Source organism: Sminthopsis crassicaudata, chromosome 1 (genome assembly GCF_048593235.1).
Source record: "Sminthopsis crassicaudata isolate SCR6 chromosome 1, ASM4859323v1, whole genome shotgun sequence".
Lineage (NCBI taxonomy): Eukaryota > Metazoa > Chordata > Mammalia > Dasyuromorphia > Dasyuridae > Sminthopsis > Sminthopsis crassicaudata.
Genome location: NC_133617.1, coordinates 270,064,097 through 270,091,313, shown reverse-complemented (window position 1 = coordinate 270,091,313; position 27,217 = coordinate 270,064,097). Strand labels below are relative to the sequence as shown.

The 27,217-nt window shown below is 35.2% G+C and overlaps 1 protein-coding gene across 1 annotated transcript in view; it reads left to right on the top strand.

Annotated features, from left to right (window-relative positions):
- Positions 1–3,120: 3,120 nt before the first annotated feature.
- TTPA (alpha tocopherol transfer protein) overlaps positions 3,121–27,217 on the top strand; it is a 44,867-nt gene continuing 20,770 nt past the window's right edge. The window contains exons 1-2 of the mRNA XM_074278766.1: positions 3,121–4,699; positions 24,974–25,127. Coding sequence (XP_074134867.1) covers positions 4,493–4,699; positions 24,974–25,127 — 361 coding nt within the window. The 5' untranslated portion in view covers positions 3,121–4,492. The remainder of the gene's footprint in view (positions 4,700–24,973; positions 25,128–27,217) is intronic.

Here is a 27,217-nt window from a genome sequence, read left to right as displayed (position 1 = left end):
TAATGTGAATGAGAAAAGGGGACCAGGCAAGTGACTGGAGAACCAGGAGATAGAAGTATTATGACAATGATGGAACAGAGAGAATTCTTTTAATGAAACCTTTTAATGAAATCTAAGGAAGCCTACAGAACTCTTCTAAAAAATAATATTTTTAAATTAACAAAAGAAAAATGTATTACAAAGGAAACCAATTGTATGGAAATATAGTCACCAATATTAAAACTACAACAAGAAGTTCATTGACCCCAGTTTAAGAGAATAAGATGGTCAGCAGTATGAAGTATAAATTGAGAAGAATGAGGTCTAAGAAAAGATTGTCAGATTTTATAATTAAGAGATCATTGGTAACTTTGGAGAGAGCAGTCTAAACTGAGTGATGGGGTCAGAAGACAGATTGCATAGGGCTGAGGAATGAGAAATGAAGTAGAGACAATGAGTGGTAGCTTCTTCTAAGAGTTTGGTTGAGAAAGTATTAACTATATTATATGGATGATTCTTAAGGAGAAAGTAGGTCTAGTTAAGTTTTTGTTGTTTTTTTGTTTTTGTTTTTAAGAATGAAGACTATGTTACAAAGTTATAGGCAGTAGGCAATGAACTAGTAGAACCAATTTGTCTCTCAGCCTTCTTGTCAAAGATAAAGATGTTCCAGTTGGTAAGAATAAAGATTAAAAGGAAATCTCAGAATGAAAGTTTTCTTACAGACTTCAGGAAAGGGATGAAGTATCAAGTAGAAGGAAATTATTTACAGCAGAGACAACTGGTAACAGGACAGATTAGGCCTGAAAATCCAAGATTTTTTTCTGAGTTTTTCAATATCATTAATACTCTAACAAAAAATAATAAAATATTAATCAGAATGACTTCCTCAAGAAAAGGTAGTACCAAAACTAACCATATTTCCCTTTTTTGGGCAGATTTACTAAATTGATGTTAAAATATTCTGGACTATTGATAAATTGCTGGACTTGGGGTCTGAAAAATGTAGGTTTATTTACATCCTTGAAACTTATTAGCTATATCATCCAGGGCAAATCACTTAAACTCTATATACTTTAGCCAACTTCTTAGTCTTACCTATCAAGTTATAGATGGCTCATTTATCTTTATTGGTGGAAGAAATTAATGTATTGACAGCTTCTAGTTTTAAAGATAATAAACCCACTAGATCTTAAGCAAATAGTTGACAAAGTTTGTGAGGCTTAAAAAATGAGAAGAGTGCTAGACAATAGTATAACTGGGTGAGTTTGGAATCAGCTGGCTGGATCTAAATAGTTATTCATGGTTTAATTTTACATAGAAGGAAGTCTTCTGTGCAGTACCTAAAGTATGGATAAAAGCTTAGATTTTAGATTTATCCTCATCTTCATCAACTTTGCAAGCAGCAGAAATAGTTAATGTGTTGAATAAACATCATTATTGCTCTTAACAGAGATGAACATATAATTTAATAAAATTTAATTTAATATTTAAATGTAAAGCCTTAGATGTAAACATCTAAAATATTTAGTCTGGCAAAAAGAAGACTGAGGGTTATGATAACTATCTTCAAATATTTGAAGGTTGCTATTGGAAGAGGGATTAGATAATGTTTTTTTGTTTGTTTGTTTTTTGTGAAGGGTCCTGAATAGCAAAAATAGGGACAATGAGGCAGAAAATGTAGAATGGTAGACTTCAATTTGATAGAAACAGGAATACAAAATAAGTATGCATAAATTGTTTCCTTGCACTGAGTTTCCCATTACAGGAAGTTTTGTATGTTTAGGCTAAAGTGGGTAACCCTTGGGAGAATGGAGGGGATTTCTAAAGAGCATTCTTGGCAGCCACAGATAGAATAAGTTTCTTAAACTAAGGATCACATCCCGTGAATATGGGACTTGACAACAGTGAAAGGTTTTTGAATGCAATAACTAAAAATTAAGTCAAAATCAAACAGGTCGTGAATCTAAGGTAGCGCTTTCTGGCAGCACTTGCCCATGTTGTATCTCAAGGCTTCATTCAAGAGTTGGTTCTGAACACACAACTTGAACATTTTACACTGAGCATGCAATATACTGCCAAATACATCTCTGCTCAGATTCAGAACACAATTGCTTAAAAATTTCTCAGGTGATAAGGATAGTGAGTGGAAGAAGTTTAAGAAGCCCCAGAATAGGTTATTTTATTAGGATTACTTTTTGCTGAGTCAACTAGGGTTAAGTGACTTGCCCAGGGTCACACAGCTAGGAAGTGTTAAGTGTGTGAGATCAGATGTGAACTCAGGTCTTCCTGACTTCAGGGCTAAGACACCCTCTGCACCACTTAACCACCCTTATCAACCTATACTTTAAAATAAAATATGTGCTCAAATGAATCCCATCATTTGGAATTTCTCTTTAGTGAGGCAGATTATAAAACACCTATGACTGCTCATCTTGTGCAATTCTTGCCCGTGTATTTCCATAAATTCATAAGGAGTACACTCAACATGTTGGAGATGAACTTCAGGATGTGTAATAATATTCTATGACTTATAACAACAGTGATAAAATATCAGTACTATAAAGATGAGTTTTCTGTCTCCAGTGAAAGTTTGAAAGCATTTTCTAAAAGGAGCATTTTAATGTCATAACACTTTTTGTTTGTTTGTTTGAGAAGTGATTTCCAGTCTACTTTCCTTCTCCATTTTGAATTCACTTTGTTATTCAGTTTTTACTGGCTGTCCAAGATGAATATATTGATGGTTGAGCTCTTTAGGTTCTCCATGCAATTTCATCATAATATGGACAATAAGCATTCTTAAACATAAACAAAAACCATAAAAAACAAATAACAATAAACATTATTAAACATAAATATAAATTAAAATTTTTTTCTTATGGGAACATTTGGGAAAAGTGTACTGTTCTATCTGATTATGAATTTGGGTAATGAACTATTGACTAAGACTCAAATTTGAGCAAAAGAAACTTTTTTTTTTTTTTTTTACTAACCTGCCAAAGAGAGATGACATCTGAATTGTTGAGGGGGGGGTTGTTTTTTTTTATTAAGTTGAAATTGGGGTGATAAACTGATCACTGTTCTACATTAATCAAATAACCAAAGTTAAATTATTGTTAAAGTTTAAGATGCAAAGTAGCTCTAAAAACAAATCATAAACTACCTTTTGAATATTTACTTTGTTTTCTTTTTGTAAACTCATTTCCTAAGTCCACCAGTTCCAGAAATATCATTCTAGATTTTTATTACGGGGTTCTGAAGTCACTCGCCTTCCTTCTTTCCTTCCATCCACATTCCCCACCCTTTCAGGTAACTTCGATATATCTATTATTTATTTATTTGTTCAGTGGTGTCTTGGATAGGATGCTGGGCCAGGACTCAAGAAGACTCATCTTCTCAGTTCAAATCTGGCTTCAAACATTAGCTGTGTGATTCTGAGCAAGTCTAATTTGACTAATTTTTGCCTTAGTTTCCTCATCTATAAAAGAGAAAGAAATGTTCTTTGCTAAGAAAACCTCAAATGGGGTCATTCCAACGATTCACCAGGATGAAAACAAAAATAGCACAATTGAGAAAAATACATAAACAAGCATTGCATAAGAGACCCTGGAATTTAAACTTTATTTTGGCACAATTTTTTTTTCTGTAAATAAACTTACAAATCCAAACTACATTGATTAACATTTAAAAACAGATCCTTAAAATGATCTCAAGGCAATAGTCTACATTTTTTTTTTCTTTTTCAAAAGTCGAACTGATGGAGTCAGAATTCCATTTTAGAGGAACCTGACAATAGCAGTTTCTAGCCTTGGCAAAGTTTTCTTAATGACTGTGTGACCTTGGACAAATCCCATTCTCTTCAGTCTGAGTCTCAGTTCCCTAATTTGTAAAAGAAAGGGTTGGACAGATTATCTCTTCCAATTCTAAATCCTATAATCCTGTAGCCTTACAATTGATGTTTTAAAATTACTTATTTCCTTTTATTGGAGTCCAGACCAGCAAAGCTATTAAAAACTTTTTAACCATTTTCTTTTGGATTAGTGAAGGAACTATCAATGCATGCACTTAGACTCGGAATCCTTGCAATTTCTTTAGCAAAAACAATATATAAAAGATAATGTTCCCATAGAAATCAAGTTTCTCAGAGAATTCAAGTGGGTGGAAACCGGCGCAACAACCAGCCAGTGATTTCCAGTGAGAGGCTGGACAAAGACCCTGGAGCTGGGGCACTCCCCGTCTGGCACCGGAAGGGTAAAGAAAATTCAAGCTCCCTCCAAGCGACCCAGTTATGCAAGGGCAACGCGGGCCCCGCCAGAAGCTCTGAGGGTGGGTTGTCCGGATTGGCAGTGGCTACTGAAGGAGGAGCAGGTGATGGATTGGCCGCAAAGGCAGCGGCACCCGCCGCCCTTCTCGTCCCTAAATTTGCAGCCGCAGTTTCCAGTGACTGGGCATTCTTTGCTCTACGCCCTGCCCCTCGGAGCCAAGAGCTGAGCAGCACCAAGTAGACGCAGCAAGCATGGCTCTGGAACAGCCCCAGCAGGGTCTCAGCGGGAAGTTTCTTAACGACCTCCCAGATTCCTCTCCGCTCCTGCAATCCGGCATCAGCGAGCTCCGCCAGCGAGCTGAAGCGGACCACGGCCAGAACTGGCCATTGCCCCTAACGGATGCCTTCTTGCTGAGGTTTCTCCGCGCCAGGGATTTTGACGTGGACCTGGCCTGGAAGGTAAGACACTAAGGAGACCGGCAGGGACTAGAGGAAAGTGACTTGGTCCTAGAGACAAACTTCCTCCCAGGTGCTCGCAGCGGCGGAAGGCGGGATCTGAATCCTTTGAATGCCTTGGCCTGGGGAGGAGGCGGAATTTGATGTGGGTGCGAGATAGATTTTGGAAGAAGAGAGTTTTCTCCGAGGGCATTTGTGAGGAAAGAGTAGTTCTCTCTAGCAGTCCCTGATGGTATTATTAATTGGCTCTTGTGTGGGTGGGTGTGCGTGCGTGCGCGCGCGCGCCACAAACTTTGACAAACTGGTAAAATCTCTTCTCAGAATGTTTTTAACTGAAGAAAATGCTATATTCAGTTAGAGATTATTGAACACAAAGACTATTTTTTTTTCTTGCTCAAATACCCTCCTAAATTTATCCACAATTTTAACAAGAATCCCCGATTAAGAACCCTTACTCAAAGAGAGGACTCTTCCAGTGGTTCCAGATAATGCTAACTTAAGAATTTAATTTTTTTTTTTTTTTTTTTTTTTTTTGCCTAACAGCAATGATATTGACTCTTGAAACCGGTAAAGTACCTAGGCTGGGACTTCCTAGAAAGAGGTGTGTCTACAGGAAATTTTGGGGAAAGCTTTATTTATTCATTCATTCATTTATTTATTTTAGTCTTACGCACAAAGTAGGAAAAGGGAGAAAAAAACAAAACAAAACATTGCCGTGTGCACAGCAGAGAGGATTCAAAATAGAAAGCAATAAATTTTCATTTTAAGAAAGCTTATATAATAAATATCACACATCATGTTCAGAACTGTCTGTTTTTTCTTTGCTTCCTTGTAGGTTTGTTCTCTGCTGTGTACTTTATACTTTATTCTTTTTTCCCTTCCTCCCTCTTCTCCAAGAAGACTACAATTATGCCTTATATAAAATTAAGCTTACAATTGTATATATAATTATATACAATTAAGTATACAATTGAATATAATTATATACAATTAAGTGTATATACAAATACATATGAACTTATACATGCAAACGTATGTACATGCACATACACATCTAGATCTACACACACATATAGAGAGAGATATCCATAATCATATCCATATATACACATATATATTCATATGCATTTACATAAGACTATACTAACATGTTTGTATTCTGTTTGCATCCTCCTTCATAAGTTCAAGTCATCACATATTTTTCTAACTTCACCAGCTTACACCACAGCAATATTTCAACTACTACAGTAGGCTGGCTGGTTATTTTAAGTAATCTTAAGCATTATTGTTTTATGCCTGGCAAATAGGGTGTATATTTTTTTCTCTTTTGTTTGAATCTATTTTAGCTTTAACTTTGACATGATTATGACCCCTGCTTTTTTACATAATAAATTTTATTCTGATCTTTATCTTTGTGTCTCTTATTTCCTAATCCTGATGACTCCTCTGCTTTACTTCTAACTTGCGCTCTTAATTTTTAAGCTACCATCCTTTATCCTCCCTGCCACCCTTTCTCCTTGCCCTCTTGTTTCTATCTGATTTTAGAGGACTTTCATAGCCTTCTAAACTATATATATTGTTCCCTCTTTACTCCATTCTCATTAATCTACATATCCTTCTATCCTCCCTATTCTGACTTTATCACATTTCTTCACCCTCATATTTCTTTATATATTTATATATAGTCTGAAAATTCACTGAATATGTTTTCCCCCTTTCAGGATTATGTTTAACTTTGCTGGGTATGATATTTTTGGCTACAACCCCAATTTTTTTGCTCTTTGATATATAGTGTTCCAAGACCTACAGTCTTTTAATGTGTGAATCTAATTGTGGCCCTGGTATATTTGAATTGTTTTTTCTTGATGCTTGTAATATTTTCTCCTTGATCTGGGGATTTTGGAATTTAGCTACAATGTTTCCATAAGTTTTCCTTATAGGGTTTCAGGTTGTGATTAGTGTTTTTGTTTGTTTGTTTGTGTTTTCCTGTTTTGACTTTCCCCTCTTGTTTTAACACTTCAGGACAATTTTCTTAATTATTTCTTGTATTATTGTATTGATTCTTTTTTTGATTGTAGCTTTCAAGTAATCTGACTTTTTATATTTTCACTTTTTGATATGTTATCCAGATCAGTTGCTTTTCTTATGAGAATCTCACACTAGCTTCTATTTTTTCATTCATTTTATATTATTTTATTATTTCTTGTTCTCATAACTTTTCTGGCTTTCCCTTGCCTAATTCTAATTTTCAAGGAATCATTTTCTTTCTTAAGATTCTGAATTTCCTTTTTGTTGATAGACTTTCTTTTCTAATCATTTTTTTTTGGATTGTTCTTGGTTTAAAAAAAAAATTCCCTCAATTTTTCTCATTTTTTAAAAGTCTTTTTTTGAGTTCTTTTATGAATTCTTTTGGGGCAGGTAATCATTTGACATGCTCTTTGGATAGGCTTTTTCTGCTTCAGTGTCCTCCTCTGAAGACAAACTCCAGTCTTCTCCATTCCCATAATAACTTTCTATTGTTGGTTCTTTCTCCTTTTCCTGCTCATTTAAATTTTTTTATTTATATCAATTTGTGCTTGCAATCACCTCTAGTTCTAGGGTGCCTCTGGCCTCAGGCCCTCCTTCAATTCTCCCCTCTGACCTGGAACTGAAACCAAGAATTCCCTTCTCCTATAAGTGTCCATAACCATCAGTGTCCTGTGCCACTGCTTCTGCACTTACCCCAGGACCACATCTCAGCATCACAGCTAGATCTGGAAATCCTTGTTGGCAGAGGTTCCCTTACTTTTTTCCCCAAAGAACACAGACATACTTTTTTGAAAACCAGCAGGAATCATTGGATTTCTTAACACAAGATAAGATTTGCAGGACTTGAAAACCAGCAGGAATCATTGGATTCCTTGAGATGAAAAATTGTTGATAAAGACTGTTGCAGGACTTGAAAACCAGCAGGAATCATTGGATTTCCTAACACAAGATAAGACTTGAAGGACTTGAAAATCAGCAGGAATCATTGGATTCCTTGAGATGAAAAATTGTTGAGACTATTGCAGGACTTCAAAGCTTGCAGGAATTATTGGATTCCTGGCACATGAACAAATGGACAATAGATTCCTTTTGGACTATTTCTGGGACTTATGGACATATATAATTCCTCATGTTGATTCATATTATTTGTTACATCACTTCTAGCACTATGTGCCTATGTAATTATGTGTAATACCTCCCATATTGATAGATTTATGTATACCTGTTTTAAGAGTGAGCTCCTTCAGAAGCCCGCTAATTTGATTTGATTTCCCATTTCCTTTGGTGTTTTCATCTCCCTTCCTGAGAAGTCAAGGAGAGCGTGACCACCTTCTTTTTATGATGTTTTCACTCCTTTTTTGAGCAGTCAGAGGTGGTGTGATCACCTTCTTTTTGGAGGTTCTCACCTCCTTGAGAAGTCAGGGAGGTCATGAACACCTCATGTTCTAAATCAAAAGAAAGCAGGAGATGTTATGGGCCAGAACTTGAAATAAGGTGCTAATGTATATGTACTTAGTTCACATCTTTAAAGGACATCACATATTAGCTCACACATTAGACTTCACACCTTTAGAGAGCATATATAAGGAGGAGTTCACAAGCCCACTAAAGGACAAACCCACTCTTGGACATCTGGGAGATTCACAAGTCAGAAACCCACAAGCCCATTCTCTGGGAGGAGGAGTCAAGATTCATTCCATCTTCCACCTTTGTGCTGGATGGAGGCTGAAGCTGGAAGAGACAAAGAACTAGCAGCAAGAGCTTTTGGAACCAAGGAGAGAAATGGGCCTCTACTAAAGCTAACTGGGCCCCAGGAAAAGATTCAAGATTTTGAAGGAGACAATAAAGGATCTCGTCTTTAACTCCTGGCTGCTTTTGGGATGATTATTGAACTGAACTGAAACGAAGGCTGTTTCCAGAAGCTCCTCAAGAAACCTGCTCTCAGAGAACATTGCATTTTAGAAGAGAACATTACACTCTCCCTTTTCAAAATATCTTGTATTTGCTCTTTATGTAATATTATATCCTACATTGCATCCACCCACTGGGATGAATGTAAATTTTTTGAGTCCAGGGATTACTTAATCTTTTCATTTGAAACACTTAGCTTCTAATGTCTGCTATGGGTATGCATTTAATTAATGATGTTTTAATTAAATTAAATTATGTGGATTCTTGTGCCATTGAAGGAAATAGGAAACCTAAAGAAAAAGCAGGTTTCTGAGAAATACAAATAAATTTGGAATTTGAACATTTTGAATTTGAGATACTTGTCAGATATCAAGGTTGAATTGTCCTATGGGTAATTGTAAATGTGAATCTGTACCTTTAGAAAAGGTCACTCATTTATTTATATGTTTGTATCTATCTATGTGTATATGTATAATAGGGGTGATCCAGGGAAATCCCAAATTGCTGATAGGCCACGTCTAAGAAATTAGATTGTTATAGAAGAAAGTCTGAAGAGAGAAGAAAAAGAGAACAAAAGACTAGTAAAACATTTTTGGCAAACAGGACGAAATAGTGTATAGTGTAGTGAAAAAGTAACTTAATACAGAAGACTGAGAAAATTAGGAGAACAGGAGAATATATTGTCTCTAAAGTCAGGGGAGAAAAAGAGTATGCATGAGGAAATAGTTCTCAAGGGATGGGAATAAGCATGTATATAGTACCTATCATGGCACTATGCTAGGCACTTTTCCTAAATATCTCATATTATTCTCAAATCAACCTTGCAAGGTAGGTGTTATTCTTATCCCCACTTTACAGTTTTGGAAATCAAGGCAGACAGAGATCAAGGACTTTCTTAGCATTATACACAACTAATACGTGTCTAAGTAGATATTTGAACTCAGATCTTCCTGCCTCCAGGCACTCTATGCACTATTAAATCACTGGCTGACAAAAAAAAAAAATCAAAAACAAAAACATAAAAATCCAACAATATTAAGTGTTCTAGAAAGGCCAAAGAGGATGAGGGGGAGGGAATTGGTGATAACGGCTTAACAACTGGTGAGTTAACTGTTCATTAATGACTTTTGAAAAAGCAAATTTAATGGAATGGAATAGAAAGGATTAAAGCCTGGTTGAGTAAGGATAAGCAATATGTTGATTGTGAAGATATTGAAGGACATAATATAGGTAACTTTATGAAGATATTTATTTGTGAAGAGGAGGAGAGAGATGAGATAATAGTTAGATGAGACAGAAGAGGTAATTGAAGGCTTAAAAAAATTTTAGGATTAGGGATATCCAAGCAAAAGAAGGAGCCAATTGAGAGAGATTGATTAAAGATGTATGAAAGAGAAAAGATGGCTTTTGGAACCCACATATCAGCAGAAGAGGACATCAAAGTATGGGCATGTATCAAATGATCATAGACTTTGAAGTGGGAGGATCCCTAAAGGTCTTTTAAATAACTGTTATGAAGAAACTGGGGCTCAGAACAGATAAATAATAACTTGTCTAAGATCATATAAGTAGTAAATGACAGTACCAGGATTTAAATGTGTGGGATCATTCCATGTTCTTTCAGCATGCATTTAAATATATATTACAAGCTCATTGATCTACATTTCTAGGTGGTCATAAAGAAAAATTATAGGAAAGGAAATGAAGGAAGACTTTCCTTGCCTACAACTTCAACAACAAAAAAGATTGTGTCACTTGTTTCCATGCAAATACAAGGTGAGGAATAGATTTAAAGGACATCTAGTTGACACCTTCCCTTTCAGCCCCTTCCATTTTACAAAAGAAGAAAAGCAAAGCCCAGAATAATTAAATGAGTTGATCAAGATTATATTTATTGATAGCAAAAGTGAACCTGGAATTTTAAATCCAGGTTCTGACTCCAAATAACTGGAACACCAAGCCTGGAGTCAGGAAGACTTGTCTTTGTGAGTTCCAAACTTTGTCAGTTCACTTACTAGCTCTGTGATCCTGCACAAGTCACATAATTCTTTTTGCTTCAGTTTCCTCATCTGTAAAATGAGCTGAAGAAATATCAAACCATTCCGATATCCTTGCCCAGAAAACTCCAAATGAAGTCACAAAGCATCCGACACAACTAAAATGCCTCAACAACAAAAAACTCCAAGTTACACTTTCTGCATGATTTATTTCATGAATATAAAGAAATGGATAAAAATGGGACATGAGAATACATTTGTTATTCTCCCATATCTTCCAGGAAGCAATTGGTTAATTTGAAACAAATACTGTTGCAAATAAAATTGGAAGTGAATCAAGGCTTTTGAATGGCTTTCTTTCCTTTCCTGTGAAGGAGAGGAAAAGGGAAAGGGTGAAAGTTTGAAAACAATTTTGTTTTTCTTTTCTTTTCATTTTCCTATACCTCTTAGTAAGTAATAACATATTGATTACTTGAAGATTTTTTATTAGTTAAATTAAAATATCACTTATTGAAATGATAAAGTTTTACTATAATTAAGTATTCTTCACCACAATTTGAAACAAATTTTATACAGGATACTTAGAAAGCATCTGCTAACCATTATTTACATAGCCCCTCCCAAACTTGATGATTAAGTAATACCCCTGCCCTACTTTTTTTTCCCCAGCAAACAACTCTAGTTTCTTCAATGTTTTCCCATAGAACTTAATTATTTCTCCTTAGCTAGAAATTTTCCATTTAATAAATTAGACTTTTTGTTATATTTGAGTGATTTTACAAGAAAGTATGGGAATATCCTTCTTTTCAAAGGATAAATAACTTTTAAAAAATGACATTTTAGGTAATTTCACTCATTTTTCATTGCAGCAAAGAGGCTTCACAATAAAGGACATTCATGCAATGCCAATATTTCTCCCTCTTTGTGCCTGTTCACTGAATTATTTGAAAGTTACTCAGTAGTGGTTAATAATTTAGTTGCTTGAACTAGAACTTTATATCTATCATTACTAGAAAAGAAAACATATTCCAAACTAGGCTTTTCCATGTGTAGAAAGTACCAGCAATGACATGTTCTATGAACTTAATAGTTTGGGGAAAGGCTGATGGAAGTACTCTGACTTTCTCTCTAATTCTGTATTAAATCTTTTGTTCTTGGTCACTCTTTTGTCCAATCTCCACTTTTCACTTTGAAAAATTAAAGGCAATTATATGATAAAATGGATTTGCCTTATAACAAAGCAGACTGAATTTCTACCTAAAAACAAATGTAATAATTGGAGAGTATATCCTTGAAAAAGGATTCTATTTCAAGCTAAGACAATTGAGAAGATTAAGGCTATTTGACAGGAGCTCCTTTATCTTCCCTCCTCCATTCTTCTTAACTTGACATCTCTCTTTTGAAACCTCAAAGTTTAAGACAAATGTTGTTGATCCATCTATTCAAGTAGGCTATTCCTGGTTGTTTATCCTCCGTTTTTGATAAGGACTAGTGATGACTTATGTGTGAATTGAGGCAGAGTTGCACAAAATCATCAATCTTGCTCCCTCTTCCTGAGCCATTAAAGTTCAGCGGCAGGATAAAAGTCAGGACAGCTGGCAGTGGCCCTGGATGCAGTGGATGAACTTGGCATCTTCAGTGTCTGACTGAACTCTAAAAATTCCACAGTACCCACTTCAGCTGCCTTTAGGGGTCGCTGGAACAGAGTGTCCCCATCCTCCCATTCTACCAGGAGGAGTCTTCACCTACTTGGGATAGACAACCCCCCATATCACCAAGGAGTCTGAGGCCGGCCTGTCTCCCTCAATCTGGTTTAGCCTGTTTGCTGTGCTGGCTTCTGAACCTGCTACACTTTCTTGGAAGTTGAGTTGAGTTGAGTGCCAAATAGATACCAAAAATGGATAAACAGTTCTGAAAAAGACTTGGCAAGCCCTCATACCAGAGGTGGTAATCTTCCCTGAATACCTCTGGCTATATCTTACATCTCCAGACAAGATTTGGGAACCTATTTTATTTCTGCACCATAAGGAGGACAGCTAGGTGGCACACTGGATAACACTTGAGGGCTGCAATTAAAAAGACTCATCTTCCTGACTTCAAATTCAACCTTACTAGTTATTTGGCCCTGGGTCAGTCACTTAACCGCTGTTTCCTTATCTGTAAAATGAGCAGGAAAAGGAAATAGCGAACCACTCTAATATCTTTGTCAAGAAAGCCCCAAATGGGATCAGAAAGAGTTGGACAAAACTGAACACAGTAAGAAATATATATATGTAACATTTGTGCTGACTAAGGGAATAATTTTTTATACAAAGCACTTCATGCTATGGTGCTCCAACAGAAGCTTCCAGACACATAATGTCTTAAAAGATGTCACTATTCCTCCTCATTACTTAGAGTTTCACAGCATCATTATAGAATATATTAACTCATTTAATTTGCAGGATGATTTCTCATTAAATGGAATACTGTGATTTAGAAACTTGAGAGTAGCATCTGTTTTATTTTATTTTATTTTTTAATCCCAAATACTGTGTCTGGCACATAGTAGATGCTTAATCAGTGTTAATCAATTGATGTTAATTGATTAGTATTCATTTTATTTTCCTCTGGTAATAACTGGAGTTATTTTGATGCATCCATGCTATAGGATCACAGTTTAGAGCTAGAAATAACTTTAAGGCTTTGAAATTATCTAGTCTGTTATATCTTCCTGTCCAGGTCTTGCAGACATTTTTCTAGGTCATCTTATGACCTGTTTTACTCCTCCCAAATTGAAGTAATACCAGGAAACAAATTTCTAAAATTTATAGTCTCACTCCCTGACTGTTAATCTACTCATCTTTGGCCCTTCCACTTAGGATCTGTATCATCTTGAATGATGACTGATTAAATGAAAATTTATCTAGCAGGATTTCAAGTTAAATCTTATTTCACAGTAACTATCCACAAAGACCATCTTTCCTAAAACCAGATACCTTTTACCCTTTATACTTCTTGCTCTAGATATACTAATCAAATTATTACTATCATTGCTTCTGGAAAAATCATGGCAATTGCCTTCCCTATTTCCTATCCCTTAAAACTTCCCCTCCCCTGGAAACATCATCATTTTCAGACAATCAAATATTAGTGAAAAACTTAATATATGCCAGACATTGTGCTAAGCATGAAAGTGTAATCTGGATGAGATCACTTTAACTGAGGAGCAAGTAGCAGCTAGATAGTCTTCGGGTTGAATGTATATTCAAAGAATTTGGAAGCAAAGTACAAGACTTAGAGAGGCAATGAAAGAATTCTTTCTCACAAAGACTTTACAAGAATGTTTCATAAGAGCTGAAATGTGTTGGATGGAATTTAGTAAACTTCTATGCTTCACTTCCATAAAAGGCAGCAGTGCTGTTAATCCAAGGAGAATCGCAGGTCCACCTTGGGTAGGATATGTAACTTTGGGCATCCCTTGATGTTTTCTTAAAACTGTGCCCCTAGAATTCCACCTTATCATGTGCTGATTCATTGTGTGTCCTAGACCAAGGCTTAGAAATTAGGATCAACTTTGCCTGGAGCTTATGTAAATGAGAGGCTCTGGTTCCCTGTCTCCACCCTTGTCTTCTTCCATCTTTCACTCTTTGTTTTGAATGTGTCCCCCACCTTCCAAAACTTCTAATCTGTTCTTGGACTTAAATAACAAATGCCAATTTATGACCCTAAAAAAAAAAAGGAAAGAAGAAAGACAGAAAAAGAAAGGAAGGAAAGAAGGAAGGAAGGAAGGGAGAAAAAGAAAGAAAAAAGGAAGGAAGGAAGGACTCCTGAAATAAAAACTCCCAGGAACATCATAGCCAAAATGCAAAGCTTCAGGTCAAACAAGGAAAAAAAAACAAAACAAAACAAAACAAAAAAAAAAAAACTTCAGAAAGTTTCTTCCAGGAAGAATTCAAGAGGAAGGAGCTCCAAGGAGTATTGCACATGACTTAGCAACCATCATGATAAAGAGCAGAAAACTTGGAATATGATATTTCATTCTTCAAAGGATATGGGTTTACAGCCCAGAATAACTAACCTAACAAAATTAAGTATAATGTTACTGGAAAGAAATTTGATCTTTAATGAAAAAGAGTACTTCTATACATTCCTGACATGAAGCTTTGGAGAATAAACGCAGGAATGAAAAGAAACATACTTGAATGCAAAATGATAAACTGAACAAGGATAGATTGGTTATATTTAAATATGGAGAGGTGCTATATATGTTCCCTTGGACTCTATCATTATTAGAAGTCTTAGAGGGAATCCAATTAGATAATGCATGTTCTTGATTCTGTTATGTTTAGATGATCTTAAGTCAAGAATAAAAAGAGAGAAATAGAGGAATACACTATGAGAGAAGGGAAAGGAAAGTTAGAGAAAATTTTAATCTAGTTATACAAGTAGACATCTATACAAATAAGGAAGAGCAGGTGGGGTGGAGTAACCAACACTTGCATCTCACAGGATACATTTCATTCAGTAGGGGATGGGAAGAAACAGGGAGGAGATGGCAAAAAAAAAAAAAAAAAAAAAAAATAGAATCTGAGGGAGTGCCTGTAACTGGAAAAGGGATGAATAGGGATTGGCATGTGGACATGATGGAATATTATTATACTGAACTCTTACTGCAATGACCAATCACAATTGCAGAGGACTAGTGATAGTGTGCTGCTTACCTTTTATGAGAGCGGTAGGAGTTTGAATGTAGAATGTTTTTAGTTGAGAAGAAAAGGATTCCCATGGGAGGGCAGGAAGGTGAATTTGGACTGATTAAAATTAAATAAATTTTTTTTTTCTCATAACCATATCTGTGATAGGTTTCTCCTCCCTCTCTCCTCTAATATTTTAAAGTAAGCTTTATTGTTATTTTGGTTCTTACATCATTGTAGCATCCCATAAATACCTCCTCCTTCCTTTCCTCCCCTTTCCCCCAGGGAGCCATCATATCCATATGATAATTAATATATTTTGGAGATGGGTGAAAAAAAGCAAACACTGAAAATGTCTGAAAACATGTGCAATGTAAAATCTCTGTAGCCCTCCCACTTCCACAAAGGAGGTGAATTGGGGGATATCTTCTCATATTGTTTCATTTTTAGTCCTATTTGATCTTTATAATTTTGTTATATTTACTTTTGATTTGAGAGATGATCTATAAATTCTTTTTGGTCAGGGAGCCTTTTAACAATTTTTTCAGGTAGAAGAAGCTTTTTTTTTTTTTATTCATTTTTCCAAATTATCCCCTCCCTCCCTCCACTCCCTCCCCCCCGATGGCAGGTAATCCCATACATTTTACATGTGTTACAATATAACCTAGATACAATATATGTGTGTAAATACCATTTTCTTGTTGCACATTAATTATTAGCTCCCGAAGGTATAAGTAACCTGGGTAGATAGACAGTAGTGCTAACAATTTACATTCGCTTCCCAGTGTTTCTTCTTTGGGTGTAGCTACCTCTGTCCATCATTGATCAACTGGAAGTGAGTTGGATCTTCTTTATGTTGAAGATTTCTACTTCCATCAGAATACATCCTCATACAGTATTGTTGTTGAAGTGTACAGTGATCTTCTGGTTCTGCTCATTTCACTCAGCAACAGTTGATTTAAGTCTCTCCAAGCCTCTCTGTATTCCTCCTGCTGGTCATTTCTTACAGAGCAATAATATTCCATAACCTTCATATACCACAATTTACCCAACCATTCTCCAATTGATGGACATCCATTCAACTTCCAGTTTCTAGCTACAACAAAAAGAGCTGCCACAAACATTTTGGCACATACAGGTCCCTTTCCACTCTTTAGTATTTCTTTGGGATATAATCCCAATAACAGCAATGCTGGGTCAAAGGGTATGTACAGTTTGACAACTTTTTGGGCATAGTTCCAAATTGCTCTCCAGAATGGCTGGATTCTTTCACAACTCCACCAACAATGTATCAGTGTCCCAGTTTTCCCACATCCCCTCCAACATTCATCATTATTTGTTCCTGTCATCTTAGCCAATCTGACAGGTGTGTAGTGGTATCTCAGAGTTGTCTTAATTTGCATTTCTCTGATCAGTAATGATTTGGAACACTCTTTCATATGAGTGGAAATAGTTTCAATTTCATCATCTGAGAATTGTCTGTTCATATCCCTTGACCATTTATCAATTGGAGAATGGTTCGGTTTCCTATAAATCAGGGTCAGTTCTCTATATATTTTGGAAATGAGACCTTTGTCAGAACCTTTCCTTTTAAAAATATTTTCCCAATTGGTTACTTCCCTTCTAATCTTGTTTGCATTAGTATTGTTTGTACAGAAACTTTTTAGTTTGATGTAATCAAAATCTTCTATTTTGTGATCAATAATGATCTCTAATTCTCCTCTGGTCATAAATTCCTTCCTCCTCCACAGGTCTGAGAGGTAGACTATCCTCTGTTCCTCTAATCTATTTATTATCTCCCTCTTTATGCCTAAATCATGGACCCATTTTGATCTTATCTTGGTATATGGTGTTAAGTGTGGGTCCATATCTAATTTCTACCATACTAATTTCCAGTTTTCCCAACAGTTTCTTCCAAATAATGAATTTTTTTCCCTAATTTTGGTATCTTTGGGTTTGTCAAAGATTAGATTGCTATAGATGTACCCTTTTTTGTCCTTTGTATCTAATCTGTTCCACTGATCTACCGTTCTATTTCTTAGCCAGTACCAAATGGTTTTGGTGACTGCTGCTATATAATATAGCTTTAGATCAGGTACACTTAGGCCACCTTCCTCTGAGTTTTTTTTCATTAGTTCCCTTGCAATTCTCGACCTTTTATTCTTCCATATGAATTTTGTTGTTGTTTTTTCTAGGTCATTAAAATAGTTTCTTGGGGGTCTGATTGGTATAGCACTAAATAAATAGATTAGTTTGGGGAGTATTGTCATCTTTATTATATTCGCTCGGCCTATCCAAGAGCACTGAATGTCTTTCCAATTATTTAAATCTGACTTTATTTTTGTGGCAAGTGTTTTGTAATTTTTCTCATATAATTCCTGACTATTCTTTGGTAGATGGATTCCCAAATACTTTATACTCTCAACATTTGTTTGGAATGGAATTTCTCTTTGTATCTCTTGCTGTTGGATTGTGTTTGGTAATGTATAAAAACGCTGAGGATTTATGTGGATTTATTTTGTATCCTGCCACTTTGCTAAAATTCTGAATTATTTCTAATAGCTTTTTAGCAGAGTCTTTGGGGTTCTCTAAGTATACCATCATGTCATCTGCAAAGAGTGATAGTTTGATTTCCTCATTTCCTACTCTAATTCCTTGAATCTCTTTCTCGGCTCTTATTGCCGAGGCTAGCGTTTCTAGTACTATATTGAATAGTAATGGTGATAGTGGGCAACCTTGTTTCACTCCTGATCTTACTGGGAAAGGTTGTAGTTTATTTCTATTGCATATTATGCTTACTGAAGGTCTTAAATATATGCTCCTGATTATTCTAAGGAATAATCCATTTATTCCTATACTCTTCAAGAGTTTTTAGTAGGAATGGATGTTGGATTTTGTCAAATGCTTTTTCTGCATCTATTGAGATGATCATATGGTTCTTATTAATTTGATTATTAATATGGTCAATTATATTAATAGTTTTCCTAATATTAAACCAGCCCTGCATTCCTGGAATAAATCCTACTTGATCATAGTGTATTATCCTGGGGATGATTTTCTGAAGTCTTTTTGCTAATATCTTATTTAAAGAAGCTTTTTATTTTTTTTCAACTTCAGTGTCCTCCTCTGAAGATGAACACAGGTCTTTTCTACTCCCATAGTAAGCTTCTGTGGTGGGATTCTTTCTTATTTGCTGGGTTCTCTCTCTTTCTTTTTTTTAATGAGAATCTTTAGTGTAAGTACCTCTAATCGTGGGGTGAGAAGATGGTCCTTCTAGTTTTAGTTCTTCCTTCAGCTCTCCCCTCTGACCTGAGACGCCAAACCAAGACTCCCTCACCCCCTGCAGGTGCCATAGCCAAGCCCATCCTTGCCCCACTGCCTCTGCACTTGTCAGGTGTGCTGGCTCCTTCTTGCCCCAGGCTGCATCTCAGTAGCACAGCTGGGCCCCGCATTCTTCATCAGCTAAGGTTCCTTCAGTTTTCCCAGATTCAGACTCTTGTTTTTTCAAGCAGTCCAAGAAGTAAAAGTTTCTGTGGTTCCTGCTGAGGCTTTCCCCAAACCCAGCTATCCCCAGAGGTCCCCTCTTGGTGTTTCTGGGGAGCTAGCCTAAAAGTGTTTGCACTTCTTACAGGTTTGGCCTGAGGGCTTTCTTTGCATCTTCTCTGGTTTTCCTGGAAGATCCATGTTCTGTCCCAAATCTTCTTGTTTTTTCACCAGTTTGTGTTTGCCCTGAGGGGCAAATTTGTTCAGATTTCCCCCACAAATCTAGAAAGCTGATCTATTCCACCATCTTCCCAGAATCCTTCCCATCCCTGTTTTTTAAACATAAATATTATTGATGCTTTTATGTTTACACATGTTTGCATGCTATAGGTTTAGTCATTTCTACATGTTAACTACTCTGTTCCTCTCCTTTTCCCCATTAAACCTTTCATACCAAAAAAAAGTTTAACTACAACTGATTTCAGTGTCTATAGCTGATGTATGCAACATTCTTTTCTCTTAGTCCCTTGCATTTCTACAAAGAAATGAAATTTTCTGCCGTTTTTGACATTTTTGCTCATTTTCTGGGGATGAGATGACACTTTAGGATTCTTTTAATCTGCATTTTTTATTAATTATTTAGAACTTAATTTTATAAAATACTTTAATGTTCGAGTCTCATATTTTAGAAAGAACATTAGTGGAGAGAACAAAATAAAACAGGAGCTGAAGTAATTTAACTGGAGGTCAAATCCTGGCTTTGCCTATAATTATCTTTAGGATCTTGGGCAAGTCATTTAAAAAATCTTTTTCTTCTATAGGTGATTATCCTTAGCTTTTATCCAAGCCTTAACTCATTTCAAGATTTATACTTGTAGAGTACCATGACATTTTAAAAATCATCTTCATTTTCCTTGGTTCCATCAATCAATCCACAATCACTTATTAAATGTTTACTATATGTATGTAGTATGACATGATGGAGAAGGCCAGAGGATTGCAGCTTTGTAGGAAATGAAGAGACTCTCTTAGGCAACCCTTCTACAATGGAGGTTCTTGGAAGAATCTTTCATTTTCCAATAAGAGGAAGGGATAGCAGGAGCAGAGTATACTGACAAGGTCTGAATTCCAGGGTTGGTATGAAATTCCAGGATAAAGAGTGTGATGAAACACAGGTTACATCTAATTTTAACATGGATTTATGTCAAAGAAAAATGAATAAAAATGTTTTTTTTTTCTGCTTTAGGCACGCACCTGCCCCAAAGAAGGAGAAATCTAGAACAGTACAGCCTGATGGAGAATGTATTTCCAATAGACAAAGATTTGCAATGGGAAACTTTTCACTCTTATGGAACATTTTAAACATAGGAATTATGTATCTGCAAGTAGTGCATTTTAGCTAGAGGATGGAGTTTATGGAAGGAAATAAGGTAAGATAAAGCTAGAAAGGTAATGTTAGATTTGTGGAGAGATTTGAATACTAAATTAAGGAATGTGACTCAAATAGTAGAATCAAATCTATCCCTGAGTAATATTTATTTGATAATTATGGAAAAGTACTGGGGCAAGAAAATTATTTATGGAGCTACTGCAATAATATAAGCATGTGGTATTGAGGATACTTATTAGAGACAGGAATAGAAAGGAGCAGAAGGAGGTGAAAGATGCCATTCAGGTGGAATATAGAGATTAAGTTAGCACAGCCTGTTAACTTATAGGAAAGGAAAAATAGAAAGAAAAATCAAAGATAACCCTAAAGTTATGAACCTGGGAAGCAAAATGAAATGTATTACTCATAGAAATAAGGAAAACAGAAAGGGGCAGCATGTTTGATGGAAATTTAATAATTACTTTTGTAATTTGTAAATAGAATTTGCTATTCCTCTGTTGCATCCTCTGCCCCCAAAGACTCTAAATGTGTCTTTCTTTAACTATCTTACTATTTGTTTGCTAATTCATTAATTTATTTCTTTATTTATGTTGTCTCTCATGTTATAAGTTAAATTATTTAATTATCTTTGTTCTTCAAAGGACAAAGGCCCCAGTGAGTTGGATGGGAGGGGAGATACTCAGATAAATAGCAATGCTTATTAGGTTAGCTTAAAGTTAGAAATTATATGAATATACAGTCAGTGCAGCAATGTAAATGAAAAGAAACACAACCACAAAACAATCAAAATAAAATGCTATGACAAAGAACAAGCTAGACTGCAAAGAAAAAAATGAGAAGACACTTCTTCCCACCCCTTTATAGAAGTCGGGGTCCACAAATTTGGAACATTGCATATCATCAGATTTATTTTTTATATTTTCTTGATTTTTTTCTTATTTTTCTTTAAAAACATCTTTATTATATGGAATACAAAGACAAAAACAAAATCTTTCTTGCCCTCAAGGAACTGCTTTCTATGAAGGAGAGAAGATATAGCCATATAAGAATACCAATTATGTATATATTTAGTTAATACAAAGCCATTTGGAGGGGGGAGTAGTAGCAGCTAGAAGGATATAGAAAAACTTCATATTGGAAGTGCTTTTGAATTGAAAAATAGGGTTTCTAAGAGGCAGAGGTGAGGAGTATGTACATTTCAAATATGAGCAACAGCCTATTCAAAGAGAATAGAAATCTAACACTTGGGTGGGGGTGAGGTAATATTAATTTTAACATAGATTTAAGTCTAAGGAAAAGCTATTAATGATATGCTTTATGCTTTAGGGACAAATCTACCAGAAGCTATCTTATTTAATTCAACATTTTTCTATATCCAAGCATTTTCTGTCTTAGATAGCAGTGACCACTTGTGTTTCTTCTCCTTTCTATTACTCTTTCTCCCCTATGGATATGTCCCTCTAAACTCTAGGACAAAATGAAAGTAATGTCTCTAAGACTCTTGAACAAGAAGAAGGTACAATTTGGGGTTAACATTTCAGAACCATAGTCACTGCTCCTTTCCTTCCCCAATTATTCCTCTAGGATTTCAAGGGTCTCTTCCTAGCAACTGATATAGTTAAAATCAATATGATAATTTCTGAATGGAGAAAGGTAAATCATAGCATCCTGGCTTTAGGAGATGGGGAAAGAAAAAGCATCATTTAAATGGGACAATAGCCTTCTCATTTAAACAGGTTGAGGCTTTGTTCTTAGCCAGAGTTAAGTTTGATAATCACCTTTAATCCATTAAAATCAAATTTAGGTAATCATCATTACAATAGGGTAGAAAAAAAGTGAACAAAAGAAAATTTGAAAACACACAAAAACAGGTAACTTTCAAAACGAAGCAAAATATTTATCACAGTTTAAAAAAAATTAGTGTGAAATGGAAATTCATGGTTTTATGTCGAATCCTCTTTTTATGTTGTGCTGTATATATGGAAATGTTATTTTTTGGTCTTTTTGCATTTAAGTTCAAAATTATTTATATTTTTTAAAAGAACAAAACACACCAAAAATTTAAAGTTATTCCACATATTTGTCTCTTAGAATAAGAAACTTTCAAATTGTGGATTAACTTTGAGTCAGCAATTTGTTGTTTTTGTTTTCATGCTTTCTGCTGCTTCTTCCAAAGCATTCATTTAGAGAAAAGTGACTTGGTTTAATAAGTGCATTAATGTCATTGGTAGCCCTGTTGAAAAGTATTATGAACATTTTTTTAAAAGCCTTAAAATCTTAGTTTTTGTTCTACCTACTTTCATAAAGGGAAAAGTTTGGAAAAGGTTTTTGGATGAAGAAAATCTTACACCTTAATTTTAGTTGAACTAAAAAGGTTTTTTTTGTTTTGTTGTGTTTTGTTGTGTTGTGTTTTGTTTTGTTTTGTTTTTTAATTTGCTTCCAAAGAGGAAGTGAGCTACCTTAGCTCTTATTTTACTTTACTGAACTAAACATCTTTTCATAGTAAACAAATAGTAAATTCAATTGAGATCTTATATTCTCTACATCTTTCAGTCATTTGTGTTGTAATGCTGGAGAAACTGAGGCAAGATAGAGATTTTATATTTTATTTAGAGGCAGAGATTGGGCTAGGGTCAAAACAGGATCCATGTTACCCTCAGCAACTGAATTGGACTCATGTCTCAAAGCATTCAGCAGCAAGTGATGGATTCCAGGGATTTTTTAGGGCTCCAGCAATAAGGGAAACAAAGCAGGGTGGGGGAGAGCACTGGTGAGTGGGAACTTCCAGGAATGGACCATAAATTCAGTTCTGACAGGTTGGGGGTAAGGAAGGATCATAAATTCTGATAAGTTGGGAGGACCTAGGAGCCACTGAGTCTGAGATAGGAGATATCCCTACCTATCTCTAAATAAACCATTTGCATTTTATGGCTCTATGGAATGCTAATGGACAGGGCTCCCAGCCCTAATTTATGTCAGTCCTAATGGTAAGGAAGAGAGTTGCCACCAGGGGGATTGAGGCAGAACAATTCAGGGAACTGAAGCAAAACAATTAAAGGAAACTGTGGCATAACAGTGTAATGATAAAGCTGTGACTTTACATAGGATATGATTTAAATTAGTTTGTGAGCTTCTTAAGAGCAGGGATTGTCTAATCTCTTTTTGTGCCCCAGCACTTAGCACAGTGACTGATAGACAGCAGACTTTTAATAAATGTTTACTGATTGATCAGTCATTGACAGCAGTACCTAATTAACTGACTCAAACAATTCTGTTATATTATCTACATAAAGTTGTTGAGGAATTTTTGTTGTTGTTTATCAGAATAATCTATATGAACATAAAGGGCATCCGTAATGAGGATATCAGAAAGGAATTAGCAAATTTAAATCATATTCCAAGAAAAGTCATCTCTTTATTATTACACAATTGATTGAAAGGTTTTTTTTAAAGTTTTATACTCTCAGGATTACTTTTTCTGCTACACTTCTGAGTCTCTTGTCCAGCTGTGCTTGAACTTTTTTTTTTTTTCCTTTTGCCAAACATCACAGTGTCATGTTTACTCATGTATTGTTTCTTATCAGAGTTTGAGGAGGAAATAAAAGATTTTGGTAAGCATTCTTTATCAGCAGTAGTTTTGAATCCCTTAAAGTTTATCAAGACTAGTCTTTGTAAGCTCAGATAACAGATTTATCCCTTTACAAAGAAAATTTTGTTGATTACTTACTCATTTGGATTAGCTAGAGGTTATTTATCATACTGTTGAATTTATTAGAGGGAGGCAGTTAATGAGGAAAATTAGATAACTGCTATAGAAATATTTTTCTAAACTCTTAATTTCAAAAGTCTCCATCCAAGGATATCATACTTAAAGTTTTTCATGGGACTTAATTGGACTGAGGTGGGGAAGCGTGCTTTGGGTTTGGGTTTGGGTTTTATTTTGTATTTCTGAGATTGGAATTAAGAATGTTGTGCATATGTTTAGGGAACGGAGTAAAAAAAGGAAATGGAGCCATTCTTTGATGTTTTTATTACTACCTTGGAAGGTTCATTTTTCCCTCTATAAGAATGAAAATAAAATCAGCTCTTATTTGGCTCTCAGACAAGCTTAGGTTAGTTATTAGGAGATTAAACAAATCAAATACCTAATTCACAGCAGTTTAAAATATAGGACATTTTGTTCCTCAGCAATGAAATCTTTATATATATGTTTTAATTTATTTAACAAAATATGGTATTGGTAAGAAAAAAAGTAATATATATATATATATATATATATATATATATATATATATATATATCACAGTATCCTTTTGACAAAATTTATGAAACTTTTGAAGGCTTTTAAAAATTCATTTTGCTTTTATTTCTTATATTCTGCCAAGGAGAAAATAATCTTGGAATAATACCTTATTACTATTTCAAAAGATTTGTGATTTTAAAGGTATGGATAAACCCTGTCCCATTGTCTTTCCTAATCCCTTCATGCTTTAGCAGATTGGGTTTTTTTTGTCACTTTCAGGTGATGTTTCTATTCAAGCAATAGGCAAAAAAAGGAAATGTCAGGCTTGTATACACTTTTCCAACTCAACAGAACCTATTGAAGCTTGCCCTCTGCTGGCATAATATCCAAAAAACAAAAGGGAACAAGAAATAACTTGATTCAAAGGCTTACGTGCTAGCTATTGCACAATAGAAACAGATAAATTATTGCATAATTCTTACCTTTTTCAAAATTTCTTAATTATTTTCTATTTACTAAAGGTCATCTGAAGGTACACTTTCTTTTCAGTTAATGAAAAACTATCACAAATGGAGAGAGGAATGTCCTGAAATAACTGCAGATCTCCGTCCTACAACTATCCTTGGCCTTTTGAATTCTGGTTACCATGGGGTCCTGAGATCCAGGGATCCAACTGGAAGTAGAGTTCTTATTTATAGAATTGGTAAGTAATAAAATAGCACATCATCAACATTAACTTTTTGCTGAAAACATAAAAGAGCTTTTTGCCTTTAGTCTTAAAATATTAACAGGGATTCAGAAATTCACTGTGATTCTGAAAATTGAGAATACAACACCAAGATTTATATAGGCTTTCATCATTATGTCAGTAGGTCAAGAACCTGTGATTTCAACTTTCAGTGCTACCCACCACAAACAGCATTAATTTTAAGACATAGATAGAGGAAAGAAGGAAAAATGAAAGAGGAGGAGATTTAAAAGGTCCTAAGAAAGAAGAGGAAAGAAAAGGTAGAAGCAGACATCTAGAAATTCACAAGTAGTTCATAAGAAATAAAATAACAAAATATTTAGAATATAATTTTTAGAGACAAAGCACATAGTAGAGGACAGCTTTGGGAAGTGCATAATTCATTGGTATGGAGGTAACCCATGTGGGTTAAACCCACAGCGTTTTCAAGTGGCACTCTTAGAGTTCTCACAATATACACCTTGGCTAAATCCCTCAAATTGGACCTGTGTTCAAATCCTTGAAGTACTACTTACTATATCTTTGATCTCAAGCAACATGTTTCACTTCTCTGGGGCTCAGTTTCTGCATCTGTAAAATGAAGGATTGGGATAGATGGCTTCTATAACTCTTGCCAGCTCTAAATCTATGGTCTTATACTCTTTTTAGCTTTACTTCATCTTCTTTTTCCTATTCTCTATTCCATTTTTCTTTTTACTGCTTGTCTTTGCTATCTGTCTTGTTTCTCTCCTTCTCTCACTCCCTCCCTTCCATTTTCTCTTCATGTCCCCTCATCCCCTCTCCTTCCCCCTTCTTTCCCCTCCTTTTCTTTCTCCTCTTCTCCCATTTTTCTCTTCTATCCTCTTTGCCCTTCTGATAGTTCAAAGGCCAAAGGAATTTATGGGAAAAACCTTTATCACTTCCTGTGATGTGTAGGTTGGTACCTTATAACTGGCTTTCTTTTTCCTAATAGTTGTGTATAGTTGAAACCAAACTGGGAAGACATAAAATTTACCTTCACTTTGCTTGAGGCTCCCTCTGAAGGTCTAACTGGGAAAATCTTAGAATTGGAAAAGAGTTTACCAATCACCTTTATAGTCCACATTTTATTCTGGGGCAATGAAAAATCATTTTTACAACAGCCCCCAAAAGTAATCACTAACATCTACTTCAGTACCACCAGTAACAGGGAACTAACTATTTTATGAAATAGCACATCCCATTTTCAAAATTAATTGTTAAGAAATCCTTTCTTATATTGAATTAAAATGTTCATTGTTGCAGTTTCTGTCTACTCATTGGCCCTAGTTTTCCCTTTTGAGTCAGTGAGAAACAACTCGATTCTCCCCTTTTTGCCTGGTAAAAGTACTTCAAATACTTGAAAGGGACCTATCATGTGTCTCTGAATAGTTTGTTCCCTAGATTAAATGCCTCTAATTTGTTTAACCCATTTTCATATGACAAGGCTTCAGATTGCCTCAACATCATGGCCATTATCTTCTAAAGCATTGCAGCTTATTGACTCCTTTCTTGTTGGCATCCAGAACTGAGTACAATATTTCAGATATCTGACTTTTATGGTATACAGTGAGACTTTTAAGGCAATGTAAGATTCCATTAGTTTTTTAGGTAATCACATTATATGATTAATTCACATGAGTTGATAATTAAATATCATCTACACATGCAATACAATCCAGACACTTTGCCCCTATTCTATACCTTTAAACCATCCCTTTCTTCTACGAAGTGACTCAAAGGACTTTTTTGGATCAAGGAATGTCTACATCTTCCAAATAATCAGTGACAGTGAAGAGTTTCTAAAAGGAAAAAAAAAAAAACTTTGAAAGTGGAGCTTTGTTATGAAAAGAAATAAGTAAAGGTATCAAGAGAGGCAGAAAAATTGTAACCTGCCACAAAATGGAAGAGGAAGAAGGAAAGAATATATTTGAAAAAAGGAAAAAAAAACCAAATTGAGTCTCTTCTTAAAGAGGAGGAAACTGGTAAGGTAAACTCACAGATACTGTCAACATTAAGAAGTTGGTGTCTGGGAATGGATTTGATTT